We start from the raw sequence: 26,312 nt of genomic DNA, 5'->3' as shown, positions 1-26,312 counted from the left end.
CTTATTGTAGATAATGAACAATCACTATTGCTGTACATTATTGTAGTAAGTTATAATTTGACGTTGTCTATGGCTATGTAGCTGATTCGACAATAAAATTTATTATTATTATTATTATTATATAAATATATTTTGACAACGTAACTTCTAAATGTATAAAACACAAAATCTGCGATATCAGGGGAAACATTTCACTTTCAAAGCTTGACATATTTTAACATATTATTTACCTAATTGCTTGCTTTTTCTATGTTTTCATAGTTTCATTTATTGGAATCTTTTAAAAACAAATACAAGTGTTTCTTTTACTTTGATGTTTACAATCCGGTAGTTAACATGTTAATGTTTTCACTTTGTACTTAGGTTCTAAGGCCATGTTGTTTAGAAAATAAAACTACGATCACCATAGCAACGAGACGGATGTGACGTCACACTATTTCAGTCTATTGTGAGCTACTGAGTTGGCAGTCCTGATCGAATGGTGACTTTTGGTGTAGGTTGGTAGTTCTGTTTATGATTACATTTGCCGCGAACGTGTTGAAACTAGAGTGAAATTATTTTACAGCCGTTCATACATAAAAAAAGAAAGAAAGAAAGGAATAACGTAGGAAAGCAAAAGAAAGAAAATTGTAGAACAATGCCTCCAGCACAACAGGTAATGACACGTTGTTGAATGATTAATCAATATATACGGATATGTATATCTGATTACTGGTCTGAGCGATAGCGGTGGAATGTTTACTGTTGAGTTAAATGCATGCAGATTTATAATAGGTAGTCAGTTTTTTCTTTCGTTCAGATTTTCTTTTGCGCACCACTCGAAATAATTGTTGAAAAATTAGGGAAAAGTGGAGGTATAAACTCTAATTACGGGGGCCCAGAATTACTTCACAAAATATAGCTGAGCGACTGAATGGGGTTAGAAGCCCAGAGTCGCTCGTTGTGTTGTGCCTTTATCACAATTTAGTTAAAAGCAAAGCACTCGGTTCTGGAGTCAGTATTTACCTTCATGGTTTGTATCCTCCCCACAATTAGAATTAATTCAAAATAGACTTTGGGCAGAACATTCATAGGAACCGATTCACAATAAATAGCAATACAAGAAATTACACTCTATTAATCGTAACAAAATGGGGCCAAATTTCCTTAACCCTAAGCTAACCCAACCTTACCTTATGTGAGCAATGTCATATCCTGTGACAAAATCACTTGTTCTGCTCAAACTACACTTACCAAAAATTATACTTCTATCATTAATTTTCTTCTTATTGTCTTTTAAATGATTTAGGCTTGACGACATTGAAAATGCCACTCGGCATAGATAAAATTCAAGGGAGCTAGTAGAAGTAATTGCTGAACAATTACGATTTCTGTATAAATAAGGCGTCCAGATATATGGTATAAAACTACTGTGCAAGGTGCCCACTAAAAAGCATGAATGATATTCAACAGTCAGCACAGGTAGAAGCTGATGGGCCTGTGGGGGCGTTCGTTCGAAGGAATCGGGCGCGTCAGTGACGGTGTGCATACACGAAAGTGAGGATAGGGAAAAGAACTGGGTTTTGGCAATGATCAGTTTCAATAACGCTAGTAATGTTCCATTTGTAAACATACAATGCATCATCTGTACACTGTGCAGAAATGTACCACCGGTGGAAAATAGCATGTAATAGTCATCTTTCATAAGCACTCACTTATTTTATCCGTCATGAAGCATTTGTAATGATTTTAAATTTGTAACCTTACAATACAATTGTATTACTTCGTATTTAATTGTGTCACCTACGGAAATTTGTTATTTATAAATACCTCTTTTTATGCAGAGTACTGAATTTTACCTGTAAATTTTGCAAAATCTGGTGTGTCAAAAGTAAACCAGAACCTTTTCATTTTTTTAACAGTATATGCATGCAAATTTACAATAGGTAGTCAGTTTTTTCGTTGCTTTTTTAAATACAGGTTAAGTTTCTCCAATATGTAAGTATTTTTTTTCTTTTACAAATCGTTAAACTTGACTTACCTTTTTTACGGTTTTTTAAAAGAAATATTGGGGTATGTTTAGTACAAGTGGTCCAGAAGCACGTAAAAAACACAAAATTTACAGGAGAAATGAGTGATGCAAGTACTTAGACGTAACATAACGTAACCAAATCTAACCTAACCTAACATAAACTAACGTAAGCTAACTTAAACTAACGTAATATTAGTAGAAATAAGTAAAATTTATCATTTTTTGGAAAATTATGCGGGACCCCTACACTAATATAACATAAACTAAACTAACCTAATGCAACCTAAACTAGCCTAACCTAACTTAAACTAACCGAATGTGAACAGAATTGTAACATTTCTTAGGGAAAAGAGCTGGACCCCTTCTGCTAAACATAGGCCGAAATATTTCTACTGTACGCGATTTGATACAATAAATTGATCTGGATCTACAGGTCCCGATTGCTGGAAGCGAACACGTCAAGGTCAAATCTAATGTCGGAGATCGGAAAGCGGTACCATTTTATTAACACTTCGGTTGACTTGTGTACACATAATGCCTTCTAGAGTGTAAGCAAATATTATTTTGGAAAGCACGGGGCCGCGATGGCTCAGTGGTAGAGCGTTCACCTCTGGTGTATGGTATCCCTGGTTCTATCCCAGTTCGCGGCATGTGAATTTTGTGGTGGACAAACACCGTGTGCGTGGATTTTCTCGGAGTTTTCCCGTTCCCTCCCATTTTCTTCATTACACCATTTCATTGTTCGTTATATTCGTGTAGCTGTGTGTTTACAAAAGCGCTAGTCCAGTGAGTCTCTCCTCGCTAGCTGTGTTTCTTAAATATGTTCCCAGGAACTTGAAAGTAGAGAATCTTCTTCCACTGTCGCTGTTGTGCTCATGCGTAAGATGTGTAGTATATGGAACATTGTGAAAAATGTTCGAAAACTGAGATGAAGAACAAGCTGCTAGTCCGGCAATGGTTGTTGCTGAATGATCTGTGCTCTCCTTCCACTTAAACCCACTCCATCTTCATCAAATTTTAAAATGGTTTACTAGGACCATCTTTGTAGAAGTCAACACAGCCTTTCAAACTGAAACATCACTGAAACGAGGGATGAAAAACTGCAGTGATGAAAAGGCTTCCTGATGGTGTAGGAATTGCTCTTCCAACACAAAAATTAGATCGTCAGCGAATGGAAGAAGCGCGGTAATAAATCTCTGGATTCGAAGTGGAAATATTCCTTTTATTATTATTTTTATTTGTTCACTCCTAAAATAAATATTATCACTTCTAGTTCAAAAGAAGAAGAAAAAACAACCTTTGAGTTTTACGTCTCACGGTTATGCCGGCTAGGCTAAAGGAGACGTTGATTGTGAGAAATGAATGAAATGGTGGAATGAAGAAAGTAGGAGGAAACGGGAGAACCCCGAGAAAACCCACGCACACGGTGTTTGTCCACCACAAAGTTCACTTGACGCGACCTGGTATCGAACAAGGAATGCATGCTCCAGAGGTGAACGCTCTACCACTGAGCCACCACGGTCCTTCACTTGTGTGCTCCAACAAAATGTTAAAATTACAATTTAGGGCTTACCTTTCTTTATGTAAATTTTATTGGCTACTGAACAGTTTCAATAGAAGACCGATCATTTTCAGTAGAAGGAAAGAAACTTTCCCTGCTAATCATATCACATCTTGCGGCTCTAATTTGGACTTGTTGGGATTTAACAAAAGAGACACTGACCAAAGCTTAAAACTTTACTTTATTTTAAATTATAATTTGTAACTGTTTCGGATATCTAGCATATCCTTCTTCAGACACGATCGAAATTAATGAAAATACAGACATATATATAAATGTTGTTATAACAGAGTTTAAATTCTTTAACCGTCATCTTAATTAAGGAAGGCGGTTAAAGAATTTAAACTCTGTTATAACAACATTTATATATATGTCTGTATTTTCATTAATTTCGATCGTGTCTGAAGAAGGATATGCTAGATATCCGAAACAGTTACAAATTATAATTTAAAATAAAGTAAAGTTTTAAGCTTTGGTCAGTGTCTCTTTTGTTAAAACAATTAATCCAAAGCCATGAATAGTCTTACTATTGGGATTTAAATATAAAATTTCGCTGCGTAAACGTTTATCACCTTGTTATCAATATGAAATGGTATTAAAAGGTAGTTTTCGCTTTTTAAAATATCAATGATTTTCAGTTTGCACTTTTTGAAATATCCACGGTTCATTTTTACAACAAAATCATAAAATTGAAGTGACTTACAACAAAAATTCCGTAGTTTGTGTCTTGTGAAGTATCCTTGTGGACGTGGTAGGTGAAGAGTAATCCACTTAAATAGAAATTCTTTTAAATAATCTGAAATGGCAGTAGAAAAAAATATGCTTGGACGAAATCATTGAAAATGGAGGAAACATCTGTTTAAAATGTTGGATAATTAAGAACATTAATATAAACCAATTTTCTTAGATTGTAATTTAGTTTTTTGTCTCTGTTTATCTCGTTGAGCCAAAATGTGAAAATGTTTGTTTTGTTAATAACAACTAAATATATTTATATGTGTAGTTCATTTCCTATTTATTTTATTTATTTATTTATTTGTTTTTAATCTTTGTAGGAAGCAATTGTTGTAATCTTAGATGTTGGAGCGTCTGTTGCGCAGAGCACTTCCGGCGAGCAGAGCTTCTTTCAGAAAGCATGCAACTGTGTATCCATGATACTTCAGAGAAAGGTAAGTTTATGGATGAGTATGTCGAATTTCAATTTGTTTTAAACTTGTCTTTTTGATTTCTTGCTTGTAATAGAAGAGGGGCTGAGTTTTGTATACTGCAGTCAGTTTTTCAATGGTTTTTCTGTCAAATCATATGAAAAGCCCCGTTACTTCATTGGTCTAAAAATGACGCGTTTATCCTTTCAGTACATCTTAATGAGTCGGTTCTTTTCTAGAAAATTAATAAGGTTTACTTAATAATATTCCAGAGACACGGATTTAATTCTCGGCAGGAGGTCATATGGATCCTTCGGATCTCACGTTGAGCTCAAGGTCCACGTCTTATATAGCCTCGGTGTCGAAGCGCTAAGCCTCAATTCAACCAACCAACTTAAAATAATGTTTGCGTATCCAGTCATTGTTTTAGTTTACATTTTTTTTTTTTTTTACTCGAGTTGTTACGATTCTTTCAAAAAGTATTCTTACGCAGTAGTGAGGATTAACATAAAGAAGCAGATAGCAATCGATACAAAATTCATTAATTGGTTGTGTTCCGTGCAGGGTTGGCTGGTTTAAACCAGCTGTTTTTTTTCTTTCAAAAAACCCAACTGGTTTAAACCAAAAAAAAAAAAAAAAAAAAAAAACGAAATGTCCTTAAAAGTGTAACTATTCGTGAAATCTTGATGAACACACATTTGTGGGTTATCACGTTTCACTCCCATATATTATTCGTACTATATTCAGATCTAAATTCCCCATTCTTTACTCAAAGAGATTATATTACTAAAGCAACTTTTTTTTTTATGTAACTTTATGGATGTTTCTTTTGTGATTTTTTTTAATAGGCCTAGTTTATTGTTATTGTTATGCAACCAAAGGAAAATTTTAAACATTGTTTCGTTTTAATAATGTATACTATTGATAAAATACATCGAAGTGCCGTACTTTTTTGAGGAGGGGGTTATACAAACCCCACGAGAGGCAGTTATTGAAATAACAAGAATCTTTGTTAACTATTTATGTATAAATGGGTCAGAGCCAAAGTGGACTCAAATAATTTGTATCTTTATTCACTTTTCTTACTGATATGAGAACTTGGACTAATAAAAGTCGTAGTGAACTGACTTGGACTAAATTAGTTCTTCTGTACTCTGTAGTACTTTGAAATTGTCCATATGTAATTCTGTATAATGGATCCACTAGTACAATTGTTTATCTTCTTGTCTTTCTGTACTAATGACTCTTGACGATTACATTAAGAAATATGTAAAGATCAGTCAACGTATTTTTTTATCAGAAGTCCTTCGTGAGTGAGTCGGCAGACGTATCGCATTTGTGGCCAATTAGTTCCGGTTTCGAGTTCAAATGGAGGACAATTTCTCTTGGATGTAAGCCGAGAAGCGGTTTGGATTCCGCTTTAAGCTTATGTGACCCCTTCCAGCATAACCCGGTTGTTGCATACTAACACTAAGGCGAAACAAGCTTACTTCTGTCCATATGTGATATAAATACATAGAGCAAATTATTTAAACCAAAAAAACCGGGTTTAAACAAAAAAAAAAAACTTGTTTTTTGTTTTTTCAATAAAAACCATGGTTTTTGCCAACCCTGGTACCGTATGTGTAAAGTTCCGATTTCATGCAATAGAACTCATTGAAAAACGTAGAAGAATAAATTTTGATTTTTTTTTAATTAAGTCAAAAATATTTTAAATTATATTGAAGCATACTTGGCAAAAATTAAAATTGAAGCATACTTGGCATTAATATACTTGGCAAAAATTAAAGCTTACGTTTGCAATGTGAAGCCATATTTAAAAAAAAAAAAAAATGTTAAAATCATTTGAATGATTTTTCGAATACTTATTTTTGCGTAACATTAGAAGTGCTTTTGTTAAAGACGTGAAGGTCTTATATAACCATAGTTATAGATTAAATACCTTTTCCAGTAAATGGAGGGATGAGTGAATACGAAGTGGGAGCCGGGGGAGACCACCTTTATATTTCCCGTATATTTCGTGGGAAGTACTTGTAACAATGAACAATGAATAGTTCGCGAAGGAACAAAAGGTTATTTTAGAAACAACACTTAACTTGGAAGTAAACGCGGGCTTGGTACAGTATGTAGTATGGTTTTTAAGTAATTGAGAGTAATGTTCTGTAGTGTCTTTGGAGAAAAAGGAAAATATTACAAATGCAAGCTATATGTGTTCGACGGAGTCCTCAGCTTATCTTTTTAAAATAGTGCGTGGTAATCTATAATTTTTGAAGAATATAAGTTTGTCAGATGCTTTCTTGATTGTACCTTTATGGTTATGCAACCCGCAATTTTAAAATGTTTTGAAGTTCGTATGCTACCATTACACGTAACGTACATTTATGAATGAATAAGGTATGGATAGCCACTATCAGTCGCAAAGATGTTAACAGTTTGACTCCATTAACGAAGTCGGCCGGAATAATCGCTGTAGTTAACTACTACAAAAAACAGAATTGAAAAATTCGTTTTCGTTCAGGAGTTACCGCGTGGAGTGACGAACGAACGTACTAACATTACAATCTTAGAAGACCTACTAGCGTGATCCTAATAACATTACAATATTGTAAGGCCTATTAACGTAATCCTAAATAACATTACAATCCTGATTCTAATAACATTACAATCTTTTAAGAACCGCTTATGTAATCCTAATAACATTACAATCCTATAAGACTCACTAGCATGATTCTAATAACATTACAATCTTATAAGAACCGCTAATGTGATCCTAATAACATTACAATCCTATAAGACTCACTATCGTGTTCCTAATAACATTACAATCCTATAAGACACTAGCGTGATCCTATTAACATTACAATCCTCTAAAACACCAGCATGATCCTAATAACATTACAATCCTATAATACACTAGCGTGATCCTAATAACATTACAATCTTACAAGACCTAATAGCGTGCTCATAACATTACAATCCTATAAGACTCACTAGCGACATCCTAATAACATTAAAATCTTACAAGAGCCACTAGCATGATCCTAATAATATTACAATCTTATAAGATGCACTAACATGATTCTAATTAATATACTGTCTCACGTAGGTACAAAAAGCACTGCCATACTATTATAGAAATTTCTCCAGCTTGAATCACACTCTCCACACACACTGCAAGTGAATTATTTTATTGTACTTTAGGTTCAGTCTACATTGAATAATCGGAACACACAAATACACATACACACAAAAAAAGAAAGAAAATGTGAGTCTGAGACTACAGTATGTTTCCAATTTAATGTTTGTTTTCTTCAGACCATCAAGACTTGAAGCTTTATGCAGGCATTGGTACCCATGAGATTATTTGGAAGTGGGAGGTGAAAGACCAAATTTTTGCATACAGTCAAACTGGAGAAAGGTATATTTGTTGAGCAGAATGATAAATAGGGGGGGGGGGTGCGCAGAAGTTCTTTGGCTAATGGGCACCCCTGGTGAGAAGTCTGTTGATCTCAGCTCCAAATGTCCATTGCATGGAATTCCTTTCGTAATGTTCTTTCAGAAGTTGCGTACTTGCATTCAAGAACTGGAATACTTCTTTCCTTTCTCAGGCACAAAACTCGGCAGCATTTCCTCTGGGTTTGGATCTGTTGCGGCCACAGTTCTGACACCGCTTTGTGCTCATATGCGTGTTAGACCCTCTCCATTGACACGTTGGATAATCTACTATGATTGACAAATAGGGAACTTCATATATTGCCCGAGGTCAAGCCCAAACACAATGGCTTTTTGTTGGTAACTATTTTCATATAACCGACTGGCACAGTCCCTCCAGTGAAACCCCATGTATAACGATAGAAGCGGTCTAACGTTCTAAAGTAGTCACTTGTGTGTGTGTGTGTGTGTGTGTATGTGTGCTTATGTAGTGTTTCTTAACCTTTACTACCCAAGGTACTGTATATTTTTAACAAAAATATTTATTTCTAGCTTTTCTCCAAATCAAAGGATGAAATTGGGTTGATTCTTCTTGGAACTGAAAATACAGCGAACGTTCTTGCCTCGGATGAGGATTATCAACACATTAGTGTGGCCTTCCCTTTAGCTGTTGCAAATTGGGATATGATTGAATTTGTTGAAAAGCTGGAAGCAACACCGGTCACGAATGCAGATTGGTTGGATGCTGTTGTTGTTGGGCTGCAGTTCCTTCGAGATGAATCTGAGTAAGTGTGTATAGAGTCTTAGTTATGAATCTGAGTAAGTGTGTATAGAGTCTTAGTTACTAATGCCTGGATTTCTGTGACATAAAAAGTGCGAAAATTTGCATGCATTTGTGCCCTAAAAGTGACAAAATATAACTTAAACCTAAAACCACGTAACTCCATACTACTATTGCACTTGACTTTAGGCATCTTGAAACTATAGTCAGTTATGCCAGATTCTCTGAAAAGAAAGAAAGGAAATTCAAATATACACGATACATAACAGTGATAACAGTGAAAAGGTGCATGACTAGACTGGGACTCGAACATGGGATCTTCGGCATACCGTACAGATGCGTTAACCACTATACTACTCAGCTAGGTTGTGGTACAAGCCACATGGTCTGAGTGGAAGAGCACCAAAAAATAGGAGAATGTGTGGCTGTTCTGGTAGCATGTGTGGCATTTGCACGGTACGCCGAAAATCCCGGGTTCGAAACCCGGTCTAGTCACACACTTTGTGTATCATTGAATTCGCACCTACAGAGGATTTGGTGTATAAAAGTAAGTTTAAACCCGTAGTTTCCTCCTTCATACTCGAAAAAAAAAAAAAAATCTTATCAAGGATCAATGATGATTTGGGGAAGTTACCCGAGGGAGTTCTCCCGGAGTCATATATCTGATCGTGCTCAATGAGGATTACCAGTATTTTCACAGTAGTGGGGGTCGCGATGGCTGTGGTAGAGCGTTCACCTCCGGTGGTTGGGGTCCCTGGTTCGATCCCAGCTCGCACCGTGTGGACTTTGTGGTGGACAAACACCGTGATTGATTGATGAGTGATTGATGCTACGCCAGGTCATGAACCGTTGCCTCTCCGACTCTGAAGTGTTTCTTCAAATCCCGTTATACAAGGCCGAGTATTTTTAATAAAGGAAGTTCAAATAAGCCTTTGCCGCTGAGCTATAAGTGAAACTCACCTAAAACATCCTTTATATCACTTCGGGTCCAAATTTAATCTTAAGCAAAAATATGATTCAAATATGCATTTACAGGATTAAAAATTAACAAAAAATTAGCTAGGGTTTATCAGTAAAGTAAAAAATGAAATAAAAAAAAATGAAGCTTTACGTCCCACGATTATGCCGGTTAGGCTAAAGGAGACGGTTATCCGTAAAGTAATGAGACTGGGTCTGGTAAAAAGAATTTATTGATCTGCTCAGTACATATTGTTAAAATTCTTCAAAATAGTCTCCTTGGGCGTAGATACACCGTTGCCAACGCGATTCCCACTCTGGAAGTCAGTTACTGTAAGCTTTTTGAGAGACTGTGACAGCACTTTGATGTTGGAAACATTGTCGAAATGCTGACCTTTCAGACTTCTCTTGAGTTTTGGGAACAGAAAAGTCTGGTGGTCTCACTTCGGGGCTGTACGGTGGCTGCGGCAAGGTTGCAATCCCTATCCAGGCCAGGTGGCCGGTCACAACGAAGGTGATGTGGGCTGCTTGTCGAGGTGTGTTGGAGCTTCCAACGATCGGCAATCTCCAGCCATTTCCGGCTCTGACGCAAGCACGCATGTACGCACGTGCAGGCGCGCAAGGACTTCTTTGTTGAAAACGGCGTTAACGGTTCGACCCAGAGGTGACAGAAGCACAAAAACAACTTTTCTGCCACGCGTGATCTTCACTGCGGCAAAGCTTGGTTGCTTAGCGTAGACCCCTACCCCCCTCTTACAAATCCTCCTGTCTGAGAGTACGCTGCTGGCAACTGAAGCGCAGCGCGGTGACCAGCCTCATTACTTTACGGACAAGACCGGTAAAAGTATTTTTGTGTTTATAAGAGTAAAGAATGTGGTAAATGGCATGGAAGATAATACCAAGGTAAAAATATAACATGTCATAGAAATACGAGTCTTAGTAATTACTTGAAGTGTTAAGTTATTGATTTTCAGTCAATATTTACTACCACTACTTAATTGTCAGTGGTAGAGAGCTAAATTGCCCATAGCCTCGAGTCTGGCTGGACCTAAATGAGCATGAGTCCCATACGTAGACAGAGAGCCTGAGCCCTTAGTGTGTTTCAACCCGCTGAGGTTAATGAGTTAAAGATCTAGGTAGCATGCGTCTTATTGGCGCCAGCGAGTCTGAGCTCGATCGAATGCAAGTCTGAGCTTGATTCAGCCTCATTGAGAGTGATGAGCGCGAGCTCCTTCGAAAATACTGGCCTAGCGTATGCGAGCTTTGATTAGAGGTCTGATCGCAAGATGACCATCTCTGGTAGGAACGCCTTCGTTGTTAATATTAGTGGTGGGCACGAAAAAAGGTTTTTAGATTTCGTAAAAAATGTAATTGGTTTTTGAAGTTTTAAAAAATCTGTTTTTAGGAACCGGCTCGGTTTTCTGCCAAAAATCGGTTTCCGTAAAAAACGAAATTTGTTTTCCTACAAACCAGTTTCTATAAGAAACAGTTTTGCTCATACCTAGCTAATACTTAGTGTTCGGGTTGTGCTTAATAGAGAAGTGTTTAAGCGATTGAGGTTTTATGATTTTAGTTAGATAGTGAATGCACAAATTATTATGGTCTGGTGTAATATTGTATGTCTCATGTCTTATCCTTCTATTGTAAGAGATGGTGAGAAATTTTCTGGTATATATTTAGTGGCAGTAGAATGATTCTAGATGGCGAAACATTTTCTGGTGTATATTTAGTGTCAGTAGTAGAACGTGTTTAGATGGCGAGAACTTTTTGGGCAAATACGTATAATGGCAGTAGAACTGGTAGATGGCGAGGAACTTTCTGGTATATATTTAATGTCAGTAGAACTAGCTCTAAATGACGAGAAATTTTCTGATTTATATTTAGTGTCAGTACAACTAGTTCTAAATGGCGAGAAATTTTCTAGTATATATTTAGTATCAGTAGAACTAGTTCTAGATGGCGAGAAAATTTCTGGTTGATATTTAGTGTCAGTAGAACTAGTTCTAAATGGCGAGAGATTTTCTAGTATATATTTAGTGTCAGTAGAACTAGTTCTAGATGGCGAGAAATTTTCTGATTTATATTTATAGTGAGTCCAGCAAGAGAATGTCTCTGACAGCTCGCAGTTACATTGCCACTACTCGCGGTCAAGGTTTTTTTCGGCGCAACTGTAATGGCAATTTAATTAATGGTATAAGACAGAGTGATCGTGGTTGGTAACACTGGTATCAAAGTAGGGGCTGCAATCTCCCACCGCATGTGATAAGAAACGTCAGAGACCATCTTTTGTTGGCTGTGCTATAGTGTCACTAAAATTAGTTCTAAATGGCGAGAAATTCTCTGATTTATATTTAGTATAGTAGAACTAGTTCTAGATGTCGAGAAATTTTCTGATTTATATTTAGTGTCAGTAGAACTAGTTCTAAATGGCGAGAAATTTTCTGATTTATATTTAGTGGCAGTAGAACTGGTTCTAGATGGCGAGAAAGGGCATATCCGGTTGCAATGATGTGAACAGACTGGGGGAGATGGCTGAAATTAAGCTCAAACATATAAGAGACTGTGTAGATTCTATATTCCAAAAGAAAAAATTGTCCTGAAATGGATGGAGCATAGCCAAAAAGCACGAACCATTAACATTAATGTCAATGGAAAATCAATGAAAAACAAATAATTCCTCCACTTATCTCAAAACCCAAAAGGGGGAGATAACTGATATTTAACTCAAATGTAGAGGAGACTATGTAGATTATATATTTCAAAAGCAAATTATTCTAAAATGGATGGAACATAACCGAAAATCACGTAACTTTAACATTAAAGTCAATGGAAAAATCAATAAAAAGAATAAATTCATCCACTTATCTCAAAAAACTATAATAAGGAGATGGCTAATTCAAAGCTTATTGCAAAGACATAATAACGAACTTAAAAACGATCTGTAGCACGTAAGGTAAATATGGATAGAACATTGTCATAAGTCAAGTTGTTTGAGTAAAGTACAGTATATGCATCTTCTTCGAATCACCCTGGGTTACGTGATTGAAATATATCTGGATTTGTAATCTCCAGACTCAATTTAGCACGCAACGTGACTTCTGACCTGATCACGGGACACAGTCTAGTCCTTATGGCAAACCGGATAGACCCTTTTCTGGTATATATATTTAGTGGCTGTAGAACTGGTTCTATATGGCGAGAAATTTTCTTGTATATCAGAACTGGTTCTATATGGCGAGAAATTTTCTGGTATATATTTAATGTCAGTAGAACTAGTTCTAGATGGTAAGAAATTTTCTGGTATATATATTTCGTGTCAGTAGAACTGATTCGAGAGGGTGATCATTTTTTGGTGCATATTTAGTGTCCGTAGAAGTGGTTTTAGATGACGAGGAATTTTCTGGTATATATTTGATGACAGTAAAACTGGTTCTATCTTTGGTCTTATCCCTCTACCGTAATCGGAAGTTATAGATCTGTTACTTCCGGTTTCAATATTGAATTTGCATAGTTTGAAAGTTATACGTAGTTTCACAACACGGATCGAAACTCACTTGTTTTAGTTTTTTTTTTTTTTTTTTTTTTTTTTTTTATACATCTTGTATATTCCGCTTTTTCGATTTTTTCTTCCGTACAGTAATAGATTTTCCCGATGAGTTGTAAACCGAATCTTTTGTGTATTTCAACTCTATAAAAATTACTTAAATAATTTTGTGTGTTTTCTATTATTTTTCAGAGGAAAGAAATTTACGGAGAAGAAAATTGTGTTGTTCACAAATTTCACAACCCCAGTATCTGATGATCAAGTGGATATCATTATTAACGGAATTAAATCTTTAGGAGTTGAACTACTTGTCATGTAAGTATGTGAATAATAGAAATCAGCTGTGTAACACGTTTTGTAATGTTTCCGAAAGTAGTTTATATTCCTGCTTTTAATGTGTCATATGTTGAAGTTGTGATTGTGTGCCACCAGGTCCCGTTTCGATAGTAACAGCACCCTGGACAAAGAGCAACACGGCATACCCAATACCGTAGTATGCAGTTTGTTTCATGGTTCGGGAGAGATTTTTCCCTTAAGCTTTCAACGGAGAAGATCTTCTTTATCCATCACCTATGGATCAGCTGTGTCACGGACGAATAGTTTTTAGCTGTTGAAAAACATATTTTTTAAGTGTGTCCGTTCTTAAACAAACAATACTTCGTTGAAATTATGTTTTCCTACAATATCGTGGACCCCTCCTTCCCCTTTCCGTGATGGATCTATCACATTCCACATTTCAGTTATTTTTGTTACAGAATTGGCTTTTTTCCTAACTTAGAACGAGAAAATTCATCAATGGTATCCTGAAATCTATTTTCATAGTAATACCACTCTCAATACGTAACAACATGTAGCTATTAACAGGGTGTCTATTGGTCAGTCACAAAATCAGAAAACGGTCATGAGTCAAGAAAAAGTCACGAAATTTAGCTTTTGGGTCACCAATTTTTTTATGTGTATAAGTGCAAACCGGAAAATTTTGTTCTATAAAACGTCAAAATTCACCATCAAAAATGTCTATGGTCGGCTTAATTCGCACCCAAATTCGTACTTGAGAATGTTACGAAATTTTATGGTTTGGTAAAGAAAAGGTCATGAAAAAGTCACGAAATTTCATTTTGAAATTTTAATAGACACCCTGATTAAGATTCTCCCAGTTTTAACTCTTTTTCAATGGAAAGAAATCTTTTTCTGTTGTGCAGTTATTGATAAGAAATGTCAAATACATCCTCATTGCTACTTCTAAGTTTGGAAAAGTATTTTCTGAACTATTGCTTTTGATATATTGTTAATTTGGGTTGTTATTCTTTTAAAATTTACTTTAATGTATCATTTTTACTAATAGAGTAATCTTTAAAAAAAAAAGGAAAAAAAAAGAAACGGTTATGCCTGCTAGGCTAAAGGAGACAGACGGTGATGATGAGGATGAATGAAATGGTGAAATGAAGAAAGTGGGAGAAAACGGGAGAACACCGAAAAACCCCACGCACACGGTGTTTGTTCATCACAAAGCTCACTTGGCACGAGCTGGGATTGAACCAAAGACCCCAGGCACCAGATCTAAACGTTCTACTAAGCCACCGCGGCCCCAATAGAGAAATTTGAGTAGACCTAAATTGGTAATATTAGCTTAAGGTATATTTTAAATTATCTATATTGCTAATGTTAAAAGGAACGCACCTAAAATGTGTTATGATGTATTTTTAGGGATTTTTACTACTCTTTTGAGTTGGCAGAATAGAATTGTGTGTGTGTTGTAAACGAGAAACACAGTTTGAAGTAATAGTTAATATGTATTTTGCAGCGTCGGGGGAGCCCGTAGGGGTCGAGCCCAAGCGAAGCCACCGGTAGGACTTTTTGGTTAACGTTTTAGTCTTAAGAATACTACCTCTATCCTTGCGTAAAAGGTAAAAGCTCGTCGAATAGTCGCTTCCTCAGTCTCACAAAATATTACGGGGTTCCTAAGACAATGCCAATGCAATAAACAAAATAAGTAAGATTTAAATAATTTCTCTGTGAATCACACCGATAGCGGTGATTTGAACAAGGAGCGGTGTGATTTATGACTCTAAGGTCAGAGGCTACGGCCTCAGTAAGAGATTGGTCATTTAATCTGAGAGAGGCGCAATGACTCATTAACCCAACAGAGATCATATTGCAAGATTACAAAAGGATACTTAGAAATTAATTGCCCGCCGTATTGTCAAATTATACACATGTATAGTTAAATACCTAATAAATATTTATAAATAAAGTGAGCCACACGGGTGGCGATAGGAAACACATCCAGGTTTCGTTCATCAAAGGAAAGGAGTTCAAACACATCCCGATATCAGTGATTACATCAAGAGAGGCGGACGAAACAATAAGGTACGAATGCGCCTCGTCAGAAATTTCATTTCATTTCATTTTAGGACTGATAGTAATAGGGCTCAGGGAGAGTTGGCAATATATTCTTGATTGCATGTTATATTGCTTTGTAATTTACAATGCCAAGGTATGTGGTACTGTATCGTACATCTTATTATGTACTTACATGATACATTTTGTGTAAATAACAGTTACTCATATTGAACATAACAAATATGTAAATGGTAATTCAAGGAGTGTATTCGAATTGGACGGGTAAGGGGATGGAGGAGACCGTTAAAAAAAAGTGTATGATAGAACTTGCCCCATATCTTCCCATTTATATTCAAGAATTTATGTCAGGGAAATCGATCTTCACTTTTTTGTGGGAACTGTATAATATATATATATAACTCACGAAGACAAATTATTTTCCAGTTTTATATAGATTTAGAAATGCAGGATTCTTCTACAAGCTCTGTTCAGCAACGTCTTGTTGATAGTTAAAGTATTATGCTTTTGAATACATAATTGAAAACCCTAAATCTCACCTTGTAATCCCAGCTGCTGATCCTCTTTAGGACATCATTTCTCTTCACAATAGTTCAGTCCTCTGGGACCGTGTTCACGCGCATGTGTGACATAAGCCAGAATTTTTTTGTAATTACATTAGATTCCATAGTGTGCCAAAGGAAAAATGACCTTAAAGGAAGTTTAAGTTAGTGGGAGTTTTCGGATATAAAATTTAAATGTAGGGTAGAATTTATAAGATTTTTACAGAATTTTTCGAATCATTTTCCTTTCGTAGGTTATGGAATAACCGTATTTGCGCGAGTATATGCTGCACTTTATTTCCCCTAAATTTTGGCTTGAAAAATCATGTGCGGCCTATATTCGAGATTTTCCGCTCTCAGATAATAAATCATCAATTTCAAAATGATATGTACATGTATCTTCTGGATTGAAATTAATATCATTATAAGTTACTGCAGTTACTTTTGTAAACCATCAAAGACTTAGGAAGAAAATAGAAAAACTTATCTTGTTCGCAAAAATTGCCCCCTTCATTGGGTACCGGTAACACCTTACATTAGCACAGAATGCACTTGTACTCTTAGTACTTTTATTAACAGGAATACTTATCTTTGTTATACAATATATTAGTACCTGTTCCTGAAAAATGAAAAGCAACTTTGTTTTGCAAAACTGCATGATCTTGTTTGTACCCATCCAAATCAAGCACAGTCACTTCCCACCATCTCAGCATCACCTGCGTCTGATTCTTCACCATCGTTAGACGATCCAGAATGCTACTCAGAGTCACTATTACAAAAGTCATCTTCAGTCCCATCAAGATTATTGGAAATTCCGGGTTTTTTTAACTTTTCATGACAAGTTCTTACGATATTGACCGCCAAGTAGCCCAAATCCAACGGAACACTTCTGACACAGATGCACGTTGCTAACTGCCTCCTGGCGTCGAAGTTATTTTGTTCATGATGTAATTTTTATACAATTGTCTTACACTAGCTTTGAATGGATGACTGATACACACGCCTAAGCTACAACACAAGCTACAACTTTCTAGTAAATTTAGCACTGCAGCCTATATTCGACATTTACTTTTTTTTATAATCTCGTGCCAAAAGTTTAGGTGCGGTCTATATTCGCGCAGATATGGTATTCACGTCCTCTTCAATGGAACTGTATACACTGTTTTAGATAAGGTCTTTTGTTCACATGTTATCTTTTAATAAGTAATAATATGTATGTTTTTTTCTAAAGAGGTCCAGATGTGGTTCCTGACACTGATGAAGGGGGTGATTCAAGTATGGAAGACGCTAACAACACAGAGAACAGAATGAATGGCTGTGTACGGAAGCCTAAGTCAAGCGATCAAATTGCTGGAGAAGCACTCGCTGCTAGAATAGTTACACAGGTAAGATATCAAATTTGGACACATTAAGTGTTACCCCATAATTCGGTAAAACTTCGCGAAAAAGTTAATAGCTTTGTATTGGATTGATTCATTGTTTGGTATCATTTAAAATCAAAGGAGACATTCCTTGTTTGATGGTTGAACTTATCAGACAATAGATCAATAGATCACTGATGTTTTCCACCGCGTTGTTCACAGTCTGTTCCCAAAGTTTTTGTAGTTGGATGCTTTTACGAAAAAGAAAAATTAATATATATATATATATATATATATATATATATATATATATATATATATATATGGCTTGGGTGCATTGAAGTCATCAGTGAAATGTTGCGGCTACTCATCATTTTTAAAGGATGTGCCACGGAGTGCATTTAACAGGGACCAGAAAAGATGGTAATCTGTAGGAACCACATCTGGGGAACACGCTGGATGGGGGAGAACTTCCCATTAAAGTTGCTGAATGGCAAGGGTTGTCATGTGTGTTATGTATGGTCTAGTGTTGTCCATGTATTTCGTTTATTCGGGTTTTTTCTTGAACACGTTGGGAGTTGATTACAGTAAAGAGCAGCATGGTTCGATTTATGAAGTAGGGATTTACTATGGATAATTCTTTCCATGTCCCATCAGGTACGCAACATTGTCTTCTTGGGACGTGATGTTACCTTTCTGTTTGGGTTGACCCATTCCTTCCTCTACTTAAAGTTGATATACGGGCACAGTTTCTCATTTCTGGTAACAATACATGAGAGAAAGGGACAAGATTCACGATATCGGTTAAGCAAAGAACGACATGTGGCAACACGCTGGTTCTTGTTTGCGCTGAGCAAATGAGACACCAACAAACCCAGTTTTTGAACGTTTGTTATGCGTTGAAGCTGATGCACAAATTACCTGATCGGTGCCCAACTCCGTAACCTATTCCCGGTTGTTTTGACGTGGACACATTGGTTTAAGTCGTTCAAGTGGACCTCATCAAAGTGGAGGATGGGTGACCAGAACGTGGGACACCGCTGATGTCAAAGTTTCCACTACGGAACCTGCCAAACCATTTCCGGGTCCTTTCAGCAATACACTACACAGAATTGTGTAGGTACCTCAATGGCACTAGTACCTATGTTAAACTCGTACAGGAAAACTTGCTTTAGATGACCTATTTTTCCAGCGTAGCTCTTCATGCTTTAGACACTGAAAAACAAAAATTGATTATCTATAACAAAACCACAAATAGGTAACCATATAACTGGTAACGTAGCAACAATTTGTTGTATTCCACACCACTGCTATCTCACTGACATCTAGCAGAAAAAATAATTAAAAAAGGGCCATTGATGCTTATGGAGAACGAACTTGATGTATACCTCTGTTTTATTTACAGAAATCCACTACAAAATATTCAGTGAAAGGGCGTAGATTTTTGGTTAGCATTCATGGTTTTGCAGTCGAAAGGTTTCAGGTTCAACTACATATTCTGATGTCTTCTTTTTTGTTATCCAATAAACACATTTCAAAATATTATTGCCGCCCAGGTAAAAATATTTCGTGACATTATTACGGTAATTAAAATACTTCGTTACGTTCCAGTAGGAATATTATCCTTGATAAAAAATATTTCCCACACTAAACTGAAATTTACGATATCTTAGTTCTTCGAGACAGCAAGTCTTTCGTGTGGTATTGTCTGTGTGCATAAACTTATATTTAATTTCTTCAGAGCTCTTTCTTATACAAAGAAAATCTTGGGAAAGATGGATGATAATAACACAGGATTGACACAAATTTGCTTTCGTCAATACGTGAAGAAATAAAATAAAAGTAAGTAGGTGACTTGTCAATCTTTATTGCACTTACAAATGCTGTTCAAACTTTCTCCCAGCATGTTGAATGCACAAAATACATGTCTTCAGCTCACAGATTTGTACTCGTAAATATCGTGACACAGCCGAGAATTGACATCCAATCTTTCGAATGCTTGTTTCATTAGTTGTTTCAAGTGATCCAAACTCTGCAGTTGTTCGGAAAATACATCTTTGACAATACCCCACATGAAGAAGTCGCATGGTGTGAGGTCACAAACGGAGTGGCCAATCTGTCCTCCCACGAGAATCAAACCATTCATCGAAATGTTGGTCTAAAATATCCTTCAAGAGAACGCCAAAGTGAGATATGCTCCATCGTGTTGCCACGTGAATAAAATGTTTTTTAATGAAGGTTATTTTCAAGTTCTGGAACTGACAACTTGCTGCAACATCAGAAGTTATGTGTCACTGATAACAATTACTTCAAATAAAAATGATTGTATGACTCAACCATCCCAAACTGTGACACTAGGGACGTTTAACTCTTCGGTCACAATTTCGTGTTGATTGGTATCATTCCAATAATTGCAATTGTATCTGTTTACGCGACCGTTCATCTTGAATGAGGCCTCATCTGTCCAGAAAATTCGTTCCTAGAAGTCTCTTTAGCTTCGTTCCGAATGAGAGACCAATCACAGAACTCAACATGCCGGTCCGGATCACATTCGTGCAACGCGTGCCAAAGCTTTGAGTGGTAAGGTTTCCTCTTCAAATCCTTTTAACATGTTCCTTAAAGAAGTACGTATCATGCCCAGGCGAAGTGCGCGCCTTCTGATAGACTTCTTCGGGCTAGATACACAATTCTGAGCAACAAGGTCACTGTTTTCTTCATTTCGTACACTTCGTAGTTGTCCGCTTTGCGGTAGATCAAACACAGAACCACCTTGAATTGTTGGTTCGAGTTTCTTGATTGCTTGACGTAATGGTGGTTTCACACTCAGAAATCTTATTCCTTTATGAATTTGAGTTTCATCTGAACACCTGTACTACTCAACACAACTTCAGTCAGTAAACAACTCTTAAACAAAACACGAAAACATGGTTACCAGTCCTAGCCACACTAAGAGATACAGTAGTACCAAATCTAGTTTAAAAAAATGATAGCTCGATTATTATTATTATTATTATTATTATTATTATTATTATTATTATTATTATTATTATTATTATTATTATTTTGCCTTGTTTTGGGGAAAGTGACTTTGAACCCACCCTGTATATTACAACACCCCGATATAATATAACCCTCCTACGTCCTACCTACTACTGCAAGATTGTAACCAATTCGTGTTCGGGTCGTGGTTCTGTCCTCCGTGGTCCTGCCAATAAGTATTCTGCTGAGATCTGAACTTACCTGGATAGGACGATGAAGGACCTCTCCAAGAAGGGGTTACAAATTGTTTCCAAATCGCTCGTCGGTCTCAATGATGAGATGAGCATTAGGCGCCGAGAGGTTCGGATGTCTCGTCTCGAAAACCTCACGGACGATCAGACGGTCATCCAGACCATAACGCACACAAACATCATTCACACACACAACGAAAACACACTGGATTAAATAACACTATACTTATTTATTAGAATACTATTATATAAAAAAATAACGAAGAGGAATGAACACAACACTTAACACAGAATATGTGTAATAATCTTCATTATTAAAATCACACTTTGTCTTTTTAATGCACTGTAGCCCTTTATATATAGGAGATTATGTTTGAAATTTCACTATAAATGCTTCTCTCACACCATTGACGCACTTGGGGGATTAGCACTGGGGGAAAAGTTGCCGGGATAATCCCACGTAGAAATCCAGTTGCTGCGCCAAACAATCCTGAAGCGTAAAGATGAGTCTTCAGCAAATTAAAAAAAAAAAAGTCTCCAAAGTAGAATGCTAATGTTGGAGGACGCGTTTATAACTTTTTAGAAGCACAAGGTTTGTGAACCTGGGACTTAACTAGTTGGGGGCTAGCCGTAAGAAAACGTCCTTCGCCGGCTAATAGCTTGTGCCCCTTAACACAAAATCATACTTAATTCCCGACGCAACGTGCGTGGTAGCTGCACACAATGCCGGAGTTAAACTCCCCGAGCTCAAAAGTTTAAGATACGAACTGCATTGGTCGACTGAAGAGTGTTGGCAGTTCATTCCAAAAAACACTCAGTTAACTCGCCTGTATGCACATACAAACAGAATACGGAAAATAATTTATGTTAATTTTAGTCAACTGGCCACGATGCACGAGACATTGCGATAACTCGGGCGTGTGAAAGTACAGATAAGGAACTGGAAAAACAATGTGACTGGTGCCATTCGGTCACTTGAACACCTGTTCTGGTCTAGCCTGCTCTAAACTATTGCAATATTTCCATAATCGATTAAAGAAAGCACTTAATTCAGTTCCAAATAACAGTAGAATATATACGGTGCATATTAATAAGTTAGGGAGAAACACTGAAAAGGTTTGTGGCTCATTGAAATGTTCTCACCAAAAAGCAATGTTTTAAACATATATATGAAAAAACAATGAGAGACTTCTTTGTCCGGTTGCGTGGGAAGGAAGCAATTCCCACTGAAGAAAGAACTTATTTGCGTCGCAGAATAAAGTGTAAATCGAAAATAATAATCACTGTCTTTACGAACTATACAGAGCGTCCACAAAAAATATTTCTATAACCTGGTAGCGGTTATCAACTTCGTAGTCATAAAGGAACATTCTTTTGTGTTGTGATAAATGTTCAGAGCTTTCTGATGTTTCATTATGGAGAAATTGAGAATTGGTATATAGAATGCAGCATCCTGAAATATTTTAGTCTGTACTAGTGAATAAAAAGAAAGTATAGTACTCATCGCAATATTTGGAAAACTAAGAAACGTTTTATAGGAAGAAGATCATCATCAACTTCAATAAGTCTTATACTGTGGTCATTTGCTGGAGTTGTTTATTTTGACCTGAAGTTTTACAGTTGCTTCGAATTTCGTTTTACCCCGTCGCTTTTCCACACTTTTTTTTACCGTTTGCTTTTAACTTTATACGGGAGCACCACAGTGGCTCAGTGCTCGTGTGCTTACCTCTGGTGCATGGGGTCCCTGGTTCGATCCCGGGCAAAGTAAGTTTGTGGTGGACAACATCGTGCTCGTGGGTTTTCTCGGGGTACTTCAGTTTCCTCCCATTTTCTCATTCCACCAATTCTTCCATCATCATTCGGTTGCTTCAATCATCGTCTCCCTTAGCCTCACAGGCATAAACGTGGGACGTTAAACCCAAAGATTTCATTTCACTTCATTTTAACCTTATAGACTTACTGAAGCTGGTGATGAGGACCCTGTTCCTTGAAAACGTTCTTAGTTTATTTTTATAAATATTGCGATGAGTACTATGCTTTCTCTTTTTGCATATAATATCAGAAATATTATTGCCTCCTATCCCCTATGATGTGGAAACAGTTCACTTTGAAGGAGAATTCTTAGTTACGTGGTATTTTTTTTTCTCCTAAACTTTTATTGTAGCGAAAAGTGAAATAATGTACAACCCTGAAATATTTTAGCCCCGAAGTTCTTCTGATGATATTATGATCACTTGGTACATTGTTCAAAGAAAACGTTCAATTATTCTATCGTTACGTACTACTTTTTCGGTTTTTGTATTACTTTTCCTAGCAAAATAGGATGAGGGAACAATGGACTTGGTGAACTTACAGATGGCATAGCGACTCAGTGTTAGAGCTCCCATCTCTAATCTGTGAGATTCGTGCTTTAATCGGGGGCCATGAGAGTTTGTGGTGCACAATGTGTCCTTATCCGTGGGTTTTTCCCGGGGTTCTCTTATTTCCTTTCACATTCTTATTCCAACAATTCATGAGTAAACATTCCTTTTACTAATGAGCCATTTCATTTAGTCTAACGCTAGCGCTTTCGCCTTTGGTGTGAGCGGTCCTGGGTTCGATTCCCGCTGGGAACATTCCGCCGAAAAAGTGTAATAACTTTTTCAGGCCAGCATCTTGAATGAGGTTTTTCCTGGGTTTCTCTCATTCACACCAGGCAAATGCCGAGAAGGTACCTATCATAATAGTCCCAGGCCGTTTCCTTCCTTCCTCAGTCCTTTCTTCTTTCCCTCTCATCGGATATTGTGCTCGCCGAGGGACGTCATCCCTCATATACGTGATGGGCTGAATGGCCATAGATGCTGACATCTCAGAAATCTAATTCCTAATTCCCATTCAGTCTAAGGTTCCAATCTTGAAACGTAATTTTAAATATTTCGTTACCAGTGGGCATGAATGAGAGAAAACCAATTTGCTTTGCTTTTTACATCCTGAAAAAAAAGTGTATATATATATTTTTCAAAACATATGTTCAGTTGATACACTAAACTTTCAATTTGTGTTCGTTTCTTACATTCTTGAGAGTAGAGGAAGTTGCAGATTGGTCTTCGTAGATCTGCTCACCTCTATGTAGAACACATAACAGTAGCCGTCAAGGAAGCTAAGATATTAAATTTAAAAGCTCATGATGCTACGCTCAAAGGAACTGTAACATAAGAGAAAATACTCTCAAAGTTACTTTGGTCAGAGACTTATTGGAAGATACAAAAATCAAACGTACTCGATTTTAGGAGAGGTTTAACTTAATTTTAGATATAATGCCAAACTGCTTTGGAATTTCAGTAGTGAATACATTAGACTAACATTAGACTAACCTTACAACTAGTTCATCTGACATATGCTTTCAGGTTCAGTATCTGACATATCTTTTCAGGTTCAAGGAGTGATATGTAGTTTTGAAGATGCAATTCCTCAGTTAATGTTCTTCCATAAGAAAACTGTGAAACCGATGGCATGGAATGTTGACATGGATATTGGCTCCGAAATTAAAATACCAGTTTCATGTTATCGGAAGGTGAGTATCGGTAGTTCGTATTAGGCATAAGTGTTAATAAGATTTTTTTAAAAAAGGAGAAGAAGGTAATAGAATTTTTTCTTGGTATCATTGCAAAATAATATTATAAAGAGATGTGGAGTGTCCTGCCTGTGTTAGAAGCCTGCTTGCGGTTACGTTTCGAAAACCCACCAACAATATATGGAAGCATGAGAAAAACCGCAAGCAATGCTTCTAACACACCCAATTTCCTAGTCCTAATAAACAACTGGGTACTACAGAAGGTTGTTTGCTTCATATCCGACCATTTTTGACGGGTATTCACCGTAAAAGATACCGTGCCGCCACCACAGATCACATTCTATTGGACCCCCAGCATTGTGGACTATCACAAGACATCACAGTTCCAATTGCAGCAAGCTCCGGTGCAGGATAGACATGGGATTTCTGTCCCTCTCCTCCCTGCAAACTTTCCGTAGACCACCAAGGGTGCGTCGTTTCAAAGTCGAAATGCGCAAGAATCCATTGGACTGGCATCTGGGCTTTGCACAAGAATGTCTTCAAACGTAATGACACGAATTCCTAATTCCTCTGCCGTTTCCTGATAAATACGTAGTGATGTTCTGGCGATATGACTCGAAACCTTGTCCATACGGATCATCACCTGGTTCGTGTCCATTCCATACAATTGTGGATGTCTCTCCGATAGATAGATCGATCTCGAAATGGGTTCTTGGAAGTATCGTGCATTCACCTTCACGTTTTTGTCCACTTTGTCCTCATATCCAAATCTCGTAACAACTATAAAGCCACGAGAGAAACTTTCCCTGCACTTAGGAACAAAGTCGATGCGTTCGTTGCCGTCAATGTCACGGTATGTGATGCCACAAATGTGACCACCAGCAGTGAGATGGACATATGATTCATCCATTGTGACAACTTTCTTCCATTTGAAACCCGCCAGGTACTTCTCATACAGTTTCCTGCAGTTCGTCTTCCGTTCGGCAATGTGATGCGGTAGCAACTGATGTACAAGGGCCTTTCGCACACATTTCAGCGCTTTCGAATTGTTTTGTTCATAGTTGACGGTGCGAGGTGGAATCTGTAGACCATATCACGTTGAAGGGAGATTTTCTTGGCATGCCAATCGATGAATCCCCCTCAGTACTACGGGTATCAGTTTGCTTGCATCCCTTCTCCTGATTGTTTTCGTAGGTGAATGTTTCGCAAGGGTAGTCTGTTGTGTGTAACTGGCCAAAATAATTTCGTAATCGTTATCCCGAGTGTTATCCCATTCTTCCGACACTGTTACACAATGCGTACGTACGAAAACTTAGTATCGAACAGGCCATTACATAGCTCTCCCAATATCAGTTGATTTTCGGCGCCATTTGATAACACTCACGCACCTATAAGGTCATACATAACACTGTTCACTCCAGCAAACCCATAGTTGTAGCATGATATACCAGGTGGCAGCACCGAATCGAAAATGGTCGGATATACAGCGAACAATCTTCTGTACAGTTCGATGCACAGAAAATGTCACAAAAAGTTTAAGTCCAACTTAGGAACAAACTCTTGCGCCGTGTGATTATACACAAATACACTTCTCATCGACTAATTACTTCTGGTATTCAACTCAGCTCACCCCCCTCCACCTGTCCTTGTCTGAAGCGGTGTGTGACGTAATATACTCTTTGCATTCAGACGGAAAAACAGGAACCAGTTTACAAGGTTTATAGCTCTAAAACCGTCTCTTTCATTCGTTTGTTCTGAAATGCCTTTCTAGAGCTTGAATAAAACAAAATATTCCCATAGCTTCATAAACGCCCTTATTTGTATCCTTTTCCTT

At 37.1% G+C, this 26,312-nt stretch overlaps 1 protein-coding gene across 2 annotated transcripts in view; it reads left to right on the top strand.

Moving 5' to 3' along the window:
• Positions 1-498: 498 nt before the first annotated feature.
• Ku80 (X-ray repair cross-complementing protein 5 Ku80) overlaps positions 499-26,312 on the top strand; it is a 76,406-nt gene continuing 50,592 nt past the window's right edge. The window contains exons 1-6 of one of the 2 annotated variants that reach the window (XM_081755335.1): positions 499-655; positions 4,628-4,741; positions 8,702-8,934; positions 13,624-13,746; positions 17,566-17,719; positions 24,338-24,478. In XM_081755335.1, the coding sequence (XP_081611461.1) occupies positions 638-655; positions 4,628-4,741; positions 8,702-8,934; positions 13,624-13,746; positions 17,566-17,719; positions 24,338-24,478 (783 nt within the window). In that variant the 5' untranslated portion in view covers positions 499-637. Of the gene's footprint in view, positions 656-752; positions 775-4,627; positions 4,742-8,701; positions 8,935-13,623; positions 13,747-17,565; positions 17,720-24,337; positions 24,479-26,312 lie in introns of those variants that run through there. The other variant, XM_081755336.1, reaches the window with a different exon arrangement.

This window comes from Thermobia domestica, chromosome 4 (genome assembly GCF_964235325.1).
Source record: "Thermobia domestica chromosome 4, izTheDome1.hap1.1, whole genome shotgun sequence".
NCBI classification, from domain to species: Eukaryota; Metazoa; Arthropoda; class Insecta; order Zygentoma; family Lepismatidae; genus Thermobia; species Thermobia domestica.
The sequence above is the reverse complement of the archived record's forward strand: the minus strand, read 5'-3'. Positions and strand labels throughout refer to the sequence as shown.